At 43.7% G+C, this 12,955-nt stretch overlaps 1 protein-coding gene across 1 annotated transcript in view; it reads right to left on the bottom strand.

The window, feature by feature from the left end:
• plch2a (phospholipase C, eta 2a) overlaps positions 1–12,955 on the bottom strand; it is a 51,050-nt gene that overhangs the window by 23,900 nt on the left and 14,195 nt on the right. Inside the window, exons 3-8 of the mRNA XM_061058677.1 lie at positions 12,173–12,416; positions 11,952–12,081; positions 5,987–6,157; positions 2,430–2,523; positions 1,533–1,736; positions 1,074–1,194 (exon numbers count right to left, since the gene is read on the bottom strand). Coding sequence (XP_060914660.1) covers positions 1,074–1,194; positions 1,533–1,736; positions 2,430–2,523; positions 5,987–6,157; positions 11,952–12,081; positions 12,173–12,416 — 964 coding nt within the window. The remainder of the gene's footprint in view (positions 1–1,073; positions 1,195–1,532; positions 1,737–2,429; positions 2,524–5,986; positions 6,158–11,951; positions 12,082–12,172; positions 12,417–12,955) is intronic.

Genomic DNA, 12,955 nt, shown 5'->3' with positions numbered 1-12,955 from the left:
AGAAGGAGGTGGAGGAAGGAGGAGGAGGAAGGAGGAAGAGGAGGAGGAGGTGGAGGAAGGAGGAGGAGGAAGAGGAGGAGGTGGAGGAAGGAGGAAGAGGAGGAGGAGGTGGAGGAAGGAGGAGGAAGAGGAGGAGGAGGAGAAGGAGGTGGAGGAAGGAGGAAGAGGTGTGTGTGTGTTTTGTATCTGTTTCTGATTTGTAGAGAAACATCTGTGTGTGGTTTTTATTTACTTTGTGAAGTAAATGAAAAACGTGAATAAATGAGTCAAAACAAATAAAGTGTATCTTAAAAACAGATCACAAATATTCAGGTCTGTCAGCTGATATAAAACATCTCAGGGATGTCAGAGTGTTCATCTTAATGTTCTGTGTATCTTTGATCTCTGGGGGGTACAGAACACTGCAGGGCTTCCAGGGGAGGGCTGCTCTCCAGTGCTGGGAGAAGAGAGACTATGGCGATTTGCAGAATGACCTGTTTAGCGCCCTCTGCAGACTGACCCTGGGATTCCTCCAACAAACGTTTACCTCATGAGCTGATACTTTGCCCATGTTTAGTTTGGACATCCAGAATTGTAACACTATATGTGAGTTTTTAAAATGGGGATAAGCAGAATAGGTCATTTTGGGATATTTGCGTTTACTGGGTCCTGCAGGTGGATCAGTTCTAGATATTTTAGCATCAAGCAGATACGATTTCACAGTCAGTAAACACCATCATGCATGAACCCATGAGGGAACGCTTCGACCAGACTGAATGCATCACAACATGTTTCAAACACATTAAAACCATCCAACCATGGGATTGTACTCCAACACACAGGCGCCACGCTTTAACCATCCCACACGCTGTGTAATGAATACCGACAGCACACAGGCACACACACTGCTGGGTCATTTTCAACATGCATATTACACACACATGTTTCATGGTCTGTCAGTAACCATCAGAGGAGAGACGATGGAACAAGAAAGTGATCTACAGCAACGAGTGAGTCGGTGAATCAAATAAATCAAAGGAAGGCTGAGGACATAATGTGTGTGTGTGTGTGTGTGTGTGTGTGTGTGTACGTACTCGTTCTTGACGAAGGCGTACTTGTTGATGGTCTCGATGACGTCTTTGAAGAGGATCTTGGAGGTGAGGGTGTAGCCGTGGTGGACGATGGGCTCTCCGTCCTGACCGTCCCAACAGTCCACTGAGGACAGGGGGACAAAGAGACGTTGTAAATCAAAAGGAACAGAGAGATCACTTTAAAAACGTATTTTGACCTAAAACAAATTCAGGTAATGACAAAACCAACAATCAGAAGTCTACAGTTATTTACTTTGTCAGGAGCTTGACTTAAAAAGTAATCCGACACTGCTGCGTTTCTTTCTACTACATTTTTTTAATTTGAGATCGTTTATTTCCCGATCAGACACGTAAAAGCTGCAGCACAGTCGGTTCATAAACACAGAGACAAAGTTCATAATCTGCTAACAGCAGCTTGTATCTTTAGATCAAACTCTGCTGCTTGTTCCCACACGCCCTCACCTTCCACACAGCGACAGCCGGCCTGCAGCACCCAGGCGTACATGTCCACCCTGGACTGAGACATCAGCTGGTCTCCCATCAGGTAGGTGTTGTGCGAGGAGGCGATGAAGTAGTTGCACAGCGGCTGGTTCATGTCCTGGTTCACCTCGTAGTGGGCCGGGTTGAAGATGTCTCCTTCAGGGCTGCGCGTGTAGTTTGTTAAACCTGGAAGAAACAAAACAGCAGATAGATGTTTCACCCTTAGATGGAATCAAATATGATGCTTGGAAAGTCACTATCAGCTTATCTGACCACAGGAACTGTTTCATAGTTCTAGGAACTGTTGAAACCCTCCAACCTTTTGTATTGATTCTGCACCGCAGAAAACTATTTTAGCTCCCAGAACCCCGTTTAGAGGAACCTTTTAAGCTGCAGCATCAGAGGAGATACCATGGCGGTGCAAATGCAGACAGAGAAAAATAGTCTCGAGGTGAGAAGCAGACATTTGTCTCTCATTGTTTAGTTTTGATGCTTATTATGTTTCTTATTTTAAACCCATGTTTGCGTTGACTGTCTCCAGTCTTGAACCGGGGTGTTTAATATTATTTCTCTTTTTTTCTGCAGTTTTCTGTCCGTCCTTAAGTTGACATGTTGAAAGAGCAAAATTATCAAATCTTTAGAAACAGATAGTTTTGGAGCAGAATTGATCCATGTTGTTAACGGACGGCAGAGCGGGAGCTGCAGCAACTGTCAAACTGACCTTGTAGAGAAATGTTTACACACACACCATAACACACACACATACGCTCAAAAACACACACAAATCGAGATTCAGCAGTGATGAGCAAAGTGTTCAGCCAAAATGGGAAAACGTCTATGACACCTGATAAGATCATACCACATGAGAGGAAGACTCACCGTCGATTCCCAGAACCCCTTGCTTCTGGTTTTCTGAGCACGGCTCAAACTTGTTGATGATCTCCAGGCAGTGCTCCTTGGACACTTTGGTCATCTATGGATAACAGAAGCACATTAGTACACAATATTTTAAATGCTTAAAAAACTGAACGAGAGAGCGCGGGGTGCTTGTAAAAGAAAACCTTGTAATGCATGATTAGGAACATTTAACTCCAGTGAAGAGAAGAGCGCTCCTACATGTCATCTTTGTGTCCATCCAGCAGCAGAGTCAAACTGTTCGTCTGCTGTCTGCTCTTTAAAGCCCCTCATTGATTGATGAAGGGGGAGGGGACAGTCAGTCATCTCTCCTCGCTCACACTGTGTCTGTGATTTTATGACATGTTACAGAACCATGTGCAGCACAGTATCCCGCTGGGACTTCATTTCCACCGGGTTATTTCCATTTTTTTTTTTAAAACACACTGAGTCTGAAAATGTGTTCAAAAAGGAGGTAAACTTAATTCCATCTCATCGTAATCCGGATAAAACTCTGCAGAGGTTCGCCCAGAGCTCGCACCGCCTGCTGTTTCTGACAAACACGCTGCAAGACTTCTCTGCAGCTTCACAAAGATTAGTGAGAGGAGACGATAGCTCACTCCTGATTTTTTATAGAACCCAAATGGGAAGAATTTTAAACTTCAGACTTTAAACTTGCTTTTTTTTTAGTTGCAGATGAGGTCATGTAATCATGATTATCTTCAGACAATACTGACAGTGGAATACACTGATGCTCACTGCTGCATAGAAGACAAATATGCGGCCATAAAAAGCCGTTGTTATCAACCAGACTGATGACCATAAAAGACTAACACAGAACTTCCACCGGAGACGGACCGAACATGAATAGTAAATTCTCAGTTTTTTACAGCAAATCTGTTTTTTGCATTTTGATCCACTTAATTCCCCGCGTGTTATTTGCTTCTTCAGGATCTGTTTTTATTCTTTTTGGAAACAGATTCTGGCGATCGTCTGCCATCAACACTTTTCATTTTATCATCAGTTCCAGAAAAACACAAAGTAAGACACACAGGAACTCTCAGACGCTAATATATGCACACGCTGGAGTCGTTTACATCCTTTGTCGTGTTGAGGCATATAAAAACAAGAACAAAGTGTATTGTTAGGGATTCAAGCCGAGCCAACTCTGCAGCCACTTGGCATCATTTCAAACATATCGCTTCACAGACGTGCTTACACCTCTCTCCAATAACGGGAGGAGGAACGCCGACTCCTGCACGGCGCCAGCACTAAACAAAGAGTTTAATTGGAGAGAAAGTCAGCCTGTGTGAGAGGAGCCTTCTGCTCTTAAACTGACAGTTTCTACACATTCAAACAGCCTGTCGGAGCGCAAATTAGCTGAAGGAGCACGCACACGCACACGCACACACACACACACACACACACACACACACACACACACACACACACAGAGAGAGCGGTTAAAGAGAAACGAGCTGTTGCGCTCATTTGCACATTTCTTTCTCAGTGGATGGTATCATTAGTGAGGAGATGTACTTTATCCTAAAGCCCTTTATAACAGCATCTCGTGGGTGGTGATGGTACTAATGCTAACACCTCTGCAGGGCTCTCACTGGCTGCTTCTCCCTGCACTAAGCGCCACTTTAGCGTTGTGATTGCTGCTCTGTAAGCTCAAGATGTCTAACCTCTCAGAAGCTACAACAAGCATCCCTCAGGGATTACAAGAATCACAACACTGAGTCAACATTTGTGAAGAGAGACAAACTTCTGTTTGAGTGTCCTTGATGAATGTATAGAGCATGGACGTACTCTCAGTGATGTCACTCATTGGTTTCTGAAGCATGCGCTGTTCCCTTATCTACACGTTGAATAGATGTTCTGCCCCACAGAATCAAGGTGTTACAGACCATAGTCTATGCATGCTCTTTAAAGGGGACCTATTATGAAAAATCCACTCTTACGAATCCACTCTACTGACCCACAACATGTGAAATAAACCCATCCAGTTCTTTGTTTGTGGTCTTCATAAGTCTTACAACACAGAGAAAAATGCTCCCTTTCAAATGTGCTCTCCTTGTGATGTCACAGTGGGATAAAAAATCCCCTCCCTTCCCCTGGTATCTCCACCCATGGACTCCACCCCAGCCTAGAGCAAAACTTTTGGGCAGGTCGGCCATTTTTATTCTTGCTACAGAGGAGTGATGTCTACTGGGAAAACTCGGGGGGGGGGGGGGGGGGGGTCATTGCATTTAAAGAGACACACACACCAAAATGGAGCGTTCTGAGAGAGCTGGTTTATACAGGGTCACAAACCTACTCTGGTGCTTGATTCATGTTATATTTTGACCAAAGCAAAGCACAGATGTTTCATTTAGACCACAGGGGACTGTTTGAAAAAGTGGAGAAGGAGGAGAATATGTCCTCTTTAAAGTCAAACGAAGGTCCTTTTAGTGATGTCTGTGGATTAATTTAAGTATTAGATTCACTGAGTTTAATTAAACTGTAAAGGACACAAAAATAACAACCCCTGAATCCAGTTCCCCGTCAGAGCTCATCTCAATCTGCAGCAATGTTACGCTCTCGGTGAAGCACTCGGGGCCGGAGGAGAACTGACCTCAAAGTGGAACGCTTCCAATTTTAACATCAAAGTCTACAAGTCCAGAGGAGTGAACTGCTGCAAATGTGAAAAAAAAACTGGAGTTATATAAAGTTTCTCGTGGCTCCAGAGGAAGCTGTGTGAAATCTGGTGATGACGGTTTGGGCTGATGACGACAAGTTTGAAAAGTCTGAGTGTCTGAGCGTGCCAGACCTCTGCAGCCTGCTCCTCATATCTGCATGAGGCTCCACGCTACATCAGCAGCTACTAGAGCGACCATAAATCTGTTAGTAAGACCTGGATACTGAACCCTAAAAGAAACGCTTGCTTGATGCACACTAGGGCTGATTCTTACTCTAAATTCAATCATTTATTCAAACCTGGGGAAAAAGTTATGTATGTTATGTTGTGTCAAAAGCAACGGGGGCGTGATTCAGAAGATGGAAACTTACTCTCTGCAGACAGCAGCGTGCTTCTTTAATGGAGAGACACGGGGGGGGCACCCAAGATACCCGCAACTCTCCAAGCTGGCTCGCAAATATTTGTGTGTACAAGGAATATTAAAATGAATACTTTATAATACTTTTAGACGCATCATGTAGCCTGATTTTGGGCCAGAGAAATTCACGCTGCAATACCCCGAGTGGCCACTTGGAAAAATTGGACGTACTGAGGCTCAAAGGAATATGCATGTGTGCTTATTATCCATTTGAGCAATTATTACAATCTATTTATTAGCATAATACACAGATTAATGACCAAACTGTTTCTGGAGTGTTGCATTGTGGGTAATGTAGGCAAAGGTTTGAACAAGAGGAAGAATTTTCGGGATATAAACGATGATATCTCTGGTGCTGCTGTGTTGATTTGGACATGAATGCTTTAAATAAGAACATAGGATTTCCAGTAGAGATTAAATAGTCAAAATGAAAACAGTGGTTACCTTCTGCTCCGTCTCCATGAAGCGCACCAGGTCGTCGACGTCCAGGTGGTCTTTGTGGTTGCTGTAGGTGAGCATGAGGAGGTACAGGTCTCTGCGAGTCGACATCATCTTGTAGAAGGAGCAGAACTCCTCGAAACCCAACGTGCCCTGGTTGTCATCTGTGTCGGCCTCCTGCACAAACGGACACCAGGAACACCTTTAGTTTTTTGTGTTTTCCAACACGTGAACACAGTTAGACCCTCAACGCCTGAGGCCGCTAGGTTATAGATTACGTTCTGCTCGACTGCTATCCCATCAAAGTGATCCATCTGTAAAATCCTCATGCTTTACTCCAGACTCACAAAGTCCCTGACGTCATGTCTACATATATTTTCCTCCTATCATATTTAGCATGCACTCTTAGCCTGTGATTTTCAGTGAAGGTGTGTAGTTAGATTTTGTTCAATGTTGTGCTAGAAGTGTCAGGTGTTTTAAAATGCTGACAGTGTAACTTGTCATCTTCATCCAAACAGTTTCCTGACAGTGCTGAAATAATTCTTGTCAAAACCACTTGACATGCTGTTCTTGGTTTAACGATGAATAAGCTGAAATCTGAGATGTTGTCCCAGACGTCAAACATCAGCAAACCAGATAGATGTAACACACACCTGACGTATTTGATACAGCTTCATTGGTCTTATACTGATAGGTTTGGTAATCTGTAAAGACTCTCAGTCAGACTATAAAAAGGCGATGGTTGTATCTGGAACGAGGTTAATGAGAGAGCGGCAGTGGGTCACAGCATGAGATAACGGGCCGGTGTAATCCTGTCCTCGGTGTTCCTGAGACCGTCTGTGAGCGGCTCCATATGTCGAGCTGCTGCTGAGGCAGACGCTCGGTGTGATGACGCGTGCGCCGCTCTGAGCAGCAGAGATGACTGTACACACTGAGCTTAGACTCGACCTTAAAGAGGGATCCATACTTTAATATTCCACTGTATCACATGTCCACTGTGTGATGGGGATACTTTAATAAAGAACTGAATATTAAAACTGTCTGGATTGCAAACTTAATTCTGTGCTGGAACACTTTTGGGAGGAGATGAATGTGAGAGTCTTCTCCTCATGTAAAGGATATCAGCGATGTATCAGGGAGTGTTGAGAACTCTTTTAGTTTCCTCAGCAGCGTCCAATTACTGGCTGATTATTGATGCACACTGGACTGAATGGATACTGGATAATACTTGATGGGTAGAGGTGATGGAAAAAAAATGGATTAATGTCAGAATCAAAATAAAAAAAATTTAAGATTCTGAATCAACTTAAATGTCCAGAAATCTGTTTATCAAAACGTACGTTCTTATGTCCTAATCACATTTTTACCAGCAGCCAGTTTGAGCACGACACACCCACTGCTGGCATTTTCTTCCTTGTGATGTCTAACTGTTAAATTCCCCCGCCTGAGCGCCATCTCAGCTCCGTCAGCCCGGAGTCCTCTGCAGCAGATACACAAGGCTTCTAATTTTTCTTGATGCCGGAGCACAGAGCATCGATTTAGGAAGTCAGACACCGAAAAAAAACATTAAAACATCTGGTTTACTTTCAGAATAAAACCCTCTGTTATGACGGGTGAGAACAATGACCAAATGTTTGTTTGTTGTTGTGATTATACCAATTTTATACCACATACATCGTATTATCTGGCGCTGTTGCATGTGAGTCTCAAGGTACTCAAGCTGTCCGTTGGTGCAGCGCTCTGAGAACGCAGCCTGTGAGTGTTGATGGACGAGGGAAGACAGAGAGGGGGGGGGGGGTCCATGTTCCAAACCAGGAAACTTCTAGAAAAGACTCAAAATGTTTACTCAGCTATACGTCGACATTTTCCGAGCTTTTTCGTCAGCTTACTAAAAAATGTGTCGACCGTGCTAACTTCATCGTTAGCAGATTTCAGGCTTCATTCTGTAAAGACGAGCTCAGAGCTGGATGCACACATTAACGATGTGCGGTCAGACCGACAGCCCTTAACACAGCCACTTGTGTTCCCCTTTCAAATCGATCAAAAGTTTTGTTGTCACTCGTCTTCACCCTCAAAACTTGTTCCAGTCACACGTTCAGCCTCCCAGCTGTTAGCGCAGTGATCGGTCTCTGACGCAGCTCACACACACACACACACACACACACACACACACACACACACACACACACACACACACACACACACACACACACACACACACACACACACACACACACACACACACACACACACACACACACACACACACACACACACACACACACACACACACACACACACACACACACACACACACACACACACACACACACACACACACACACACACACACACACAGGAAGCAGAATGACTCGCAGACACAAGACAAACAGTTCACGTCAACAGTCTCAGCTGCCGGCTCTGCATACATGTCACTTTGTCGGCACCAACTGTGACCGAGTGACACGGAAGTGACAGGCACAGATGCATAGAGACAGGATTACTCAGATGGAAACAGTTATTAAGAATGTCTGCTCTGACGGCGCTGTGCTGAGACAGGCTACAGTGACACATGTTGGTTTTCTGTTATTTAACAAAAGGATCAGTTTGTGCTTTTTATATTACAATGATAAGGACCATATGCATCACAGGCTATCACTTTACAGAAATAGTGACAACAGCCAGGTCGTCTGCAGTCTACTACTACTACTAAACTCTACAAGATGTTTAACCCTCATGCATCACTATGGACATTTTTGTCCATTTGGTCAAATTTGACCTCTTCATCTGGCCATCATTTTGTCTGTGTTAGTGCATATGGCACCATTTTTTGTAAGAAAGTCTCTCTCGACACATTTTGGAATGCACATTTAAATTTTTTTTAGTTTGATTACATCATTCTGGCATTTAAAGGGTTAAATTCCTGATACTTATTCAATATTTTTGAGCAGGGCTGGAGTTGTTTAAGAGATTTATGCAAAAAAAAAAAAGTAGAAAAAAAAATCAATCTGTTCTATTTTTAAAGCAGTTTTTGTAAATTGGACATTTTCACCCTCCAATGTCCAAACAGGGAACTACATTTTAAATCTGATGCTACACAAAAACTAACAATGCATCAAAGTCAATATTTTGGATAATCTTTTACATATCCAAGACTGATTTGAAAAAAATCCCCCAGCCACCAAATATTTGTTATATGGAAAATAACTAATTTTTGTGCTTTTTTCTTAAATAACAACAGTGACATCAAGTAATCAAACTGGCTTTTAAAGGGTTAAATTCCTAAAAATGATTCAATGTTTGGTAGTTTTGAGCAGGGCTGAAGGGTGTTTAAGAGATGTATGCAGGAAAAAGTAGAAAAATATCAATCTGTTCTATTTTTATAGCAGTATTTTTGGCATGGACATTTTTGTCCTTAGTGACTTAAGAGGGCAGTAAATTAATCTAATGCCTGAGGGTCAAACTGTCAGTGAAGAAAACTGTGACTGAGGTACATATTGAACCGAGGGCTGACTGTGGGTATCGATGCATCTGTAATCTGTATTTATTTGAGTTGAAGAATTCATTTTTGGAAGCAGCGCTCTTTCTCAGGACAGACGTTAGCCACAGGAGGCTAACAAAGTAGAACAGAGTCCTTCTTATTGGACCAAAAACATCAATCCAGCCTTATTCCCTCCCATTCATTATGCATGACCTCGGGCACTTAAGTTGTTAGCACGCCTGAGCTCTGTGCTTTAACTCTAACAGCTAATATGGATTAATTCATCACTTAGCGCCGCAGCTTTCACTCCACATGTGCGTCTGTGAGCCTTTGGGGTGATAAATCATTGAGCAAAGAGAAACTGCAGAAGAAAGCTGCAGCTCTGTTTCTCGTTTACGGCTTCAGCTATCACATCCGACCTTCCACATCCCACCTTCCACATCCACGAGGAGAGGTCTGCATGCTGCAACATGGAGTTTTACAGTAACACAACCTAAAGTCGTGTTTTTATTTTTCTTTGGGAGGGAGGGGGGGAATCTCACCTCCACCAGACAGGACAGCTGATGAGAGACAGAAAACGCCAGGAGGAGAGAGCGGGGAATGACACCAAAAAAGGGCGGAGTCTGAACCCTACATGAGGCACCGCCCGGCCATGAAGCGCCCTCAATAGTGCGGCTTTTTCATGCTTTTTAACTATTCTCTATTTAAAAAGTTTCTAACTTTTAAAACTAGCCTCATTGAAATCTTTGGTACAAAACATAAGAAATAATTTAAACAAAGAGTTACAATTTATCCTCAAATGTTTGCAGCATTGAGTTCTGACAGAGACCTGAGACATCAGATCAGTAGTTGTCTTCATACTAGTTAAGGTGGGATAGTCCACAGGTTCTCTCTCTCTCTCTCACTGTAAGTGGGTTAAGCTGAGAAACTAGACGGCTCACACACAAATCTTTGTCTATGTCCACACACACACACACACACACACACACACACACACACACACACACACACACACACACACACACACACACACACACACACACACACACACACACACACACACACACACACACACACACACACACACACACACACACACACACACACACACACACACACACACACACACACACACACACACACACACACACACACACACACACACACACACACACACACACACACACACACACACACACACACACACACACACACACACACACACACACACACACACACACACACACACACACACACACACACACACACTCAGGGTCAGATCGATCCCTGGTGTGTTTAACCTGCATGACATCAAGGCCATCTGTGTCCCTGCAACACCATATGGATGAGTCCTGACAGGCCTAGTGGATTTAGCGACGGCGAGGAGGAAGGCTAAAACAACCGTGTTAACACGACAGCACGCTAATCCTCCGCTGTGAGCCGAGTGTGTGTTAACAAACATCTGCAGCACGAGCAATCAGCCAGAGAGTCGAACTGCTCATTCACAATCCACCACACACACAGAGCACACGCTGAGGTCTCAGGTCACCACATAGAGCCCGTCCTAAAGATGTTTTATGCAGCGTTTCTTATTCACAGTGAAAGTTAAAGGCAGCGTTCTCATCATGTATTAAAATGCATGCTTAGTAAGTTTGGTGGATTGTTAATCAGCAGTTTTTCATAAAAACATGAAATCCACTTGCAGAAGTTACACAGTTCTTTTTAAGATCTGACTTCTCCCTAAGCCTGCTGCACTTGTCTAAACTTATGTTTTTTTTAAAGCCCTCTCTCCCCAAAGAGCCCCACGAGTGTTTAAATCTTAAAACGCCTTCTTGGAGTCTCAGTGCGTGCAGGCGAACAGGAAAATGTAAGCGTCTCTCTCTCTGGTTTCTGTCTTACACTTTGCCTTCCGCTGCCACTTCATGAACCCTCTTTATTTATTAAAGGAGCAGTATGTAACTCTGACCTCTAGTGGTTAAAATGGGTACTGCAGTCTAAATTCTAAACATTGTAGAGAGCTGTCCCCCCCCCCCTCCTCTCTAGAGTGGATGCTCACGCAGGTTGCCATGTGGTGGATACTGAAGCTTCAGTGTTTATCCAGCTCTGCATGGGTCTGTAAACCTTTCTGTGTTCTAACCTCTCTCTCCATTTTTCAAACTCCCTCTGGGTTCTTTGCTCTCTCTTCTCTTTGTTTGCACGGACGTTAGAACACTTCAGTTTGTTTATGTCTCACTCAAACATGTTGCAGGATTTTTTTTTTCTTCCAATGTGTTTTTTGTAGTTTTCTTCAGGTTCTTTCGATAGGCAATGATAGAAACAGAAAAAAATAATGTCTGACCAGCTGCTTGTGATCGACTGCTGGAAAAAGAAGTTCATCAAATTAAACTCCTGAATATCATAATGTCAGCTGTATTAAACGACAGGCCGCATAGCAGAGAAGCCAGTAATAAAACTGTCAAACATCTGGCCGTGCCCTTCCTGTTCTCGTACCTTGAACATCTGCTTGACCTTCTGTCTTGGCAGGTTGACGTTGAGTTTGTGCAGCAGCTGCAGGACCTCGCCGATGCTTAAGCTGCCGTCTCCGTTCTTATCGGCCTCGGTGAAGGTCTGCTTCAGCCACGTGAGGACACAGAGGGTTAAGGAGAGGTAACACAGACAGAAACATTCTTAAAGGGTATATCTGGAGCTCAGAGTGAGACACTGAAGGATATTGATCTCTGGTCCTCTGTCTCTTAGCCAGGCTGTCTTCATCACTGATTCCAGCCATCAGGTATTTGAGTCCGGTGATCCAGGTGCGCGCCTCCTCTCCTGTGCCGGACACCAGGTCCAGGGACTCCATGTGCTCCCCATAGTACAGACTGAAGCAGCAGTTTGGGTCGAAGCTTCCTTCGGCGTACCGTTGGAAGATCTCAGACTGCTTCCCCTCACACACCTCACGGATCGAGTCGATGGAGACTGACGGAGGAAACAGAAAGACGGAGAGTTCAAAACAAAGTTGATCTGCTTCTGGAGTTTACTGAAGGACAGTTTGGATCTACTTCAACTCATTGTTATGACACTTTATACATCTACATCTTTATGTTTAATACACAGACAGATTCATCAGTATCTCTCAGCAGAGGGCCGATTAAACACACTTCATACTTTGTTAAACACATCCTGAAGATTACTGAATGCATGTGTGAAAAAAGGTTTCATTTTGCTGCATTTATGTGGTTTCTGACACATCGGGAAAACGAGTTTCCGAGTTGTAAAATGCACATGAACGCCTGCTCAATTCGGGACAACAACTCGGAAACTCAGGGAAAAATTGGCTGCCGGACTTGCCGACTTGACGTCAGAATCTTCATCACATGGGAGGAAAAATATGTTGTGTTAATGTTACTTTATGCTCAAATATAACTCATAACAGACATCCACACGTCTTCTTTGAAGCATCCAAACGTCTTTGTAGTTGTTAAAACATTCAGACTTTCTGAACTGAAAAGTCAGGA

The sequence above is a fragment of the Labrus mixtus genome, chromosome 15, assembly GCF_963584025.1.
Source record: "Labrus mixtus chromosome 15, fLabMix1.1, whole genome shotgun sequence".
Taxonomy (NCBI): domain Eukaryota; kingdom Metazoa; phylum Chordata; class Actinopteri; order Labriformes; family Labridae; genus Labrus; species Labrus mixtus.
This window is presented reverse-complemented; position numbering and strand designations above follow the sequence as displayed.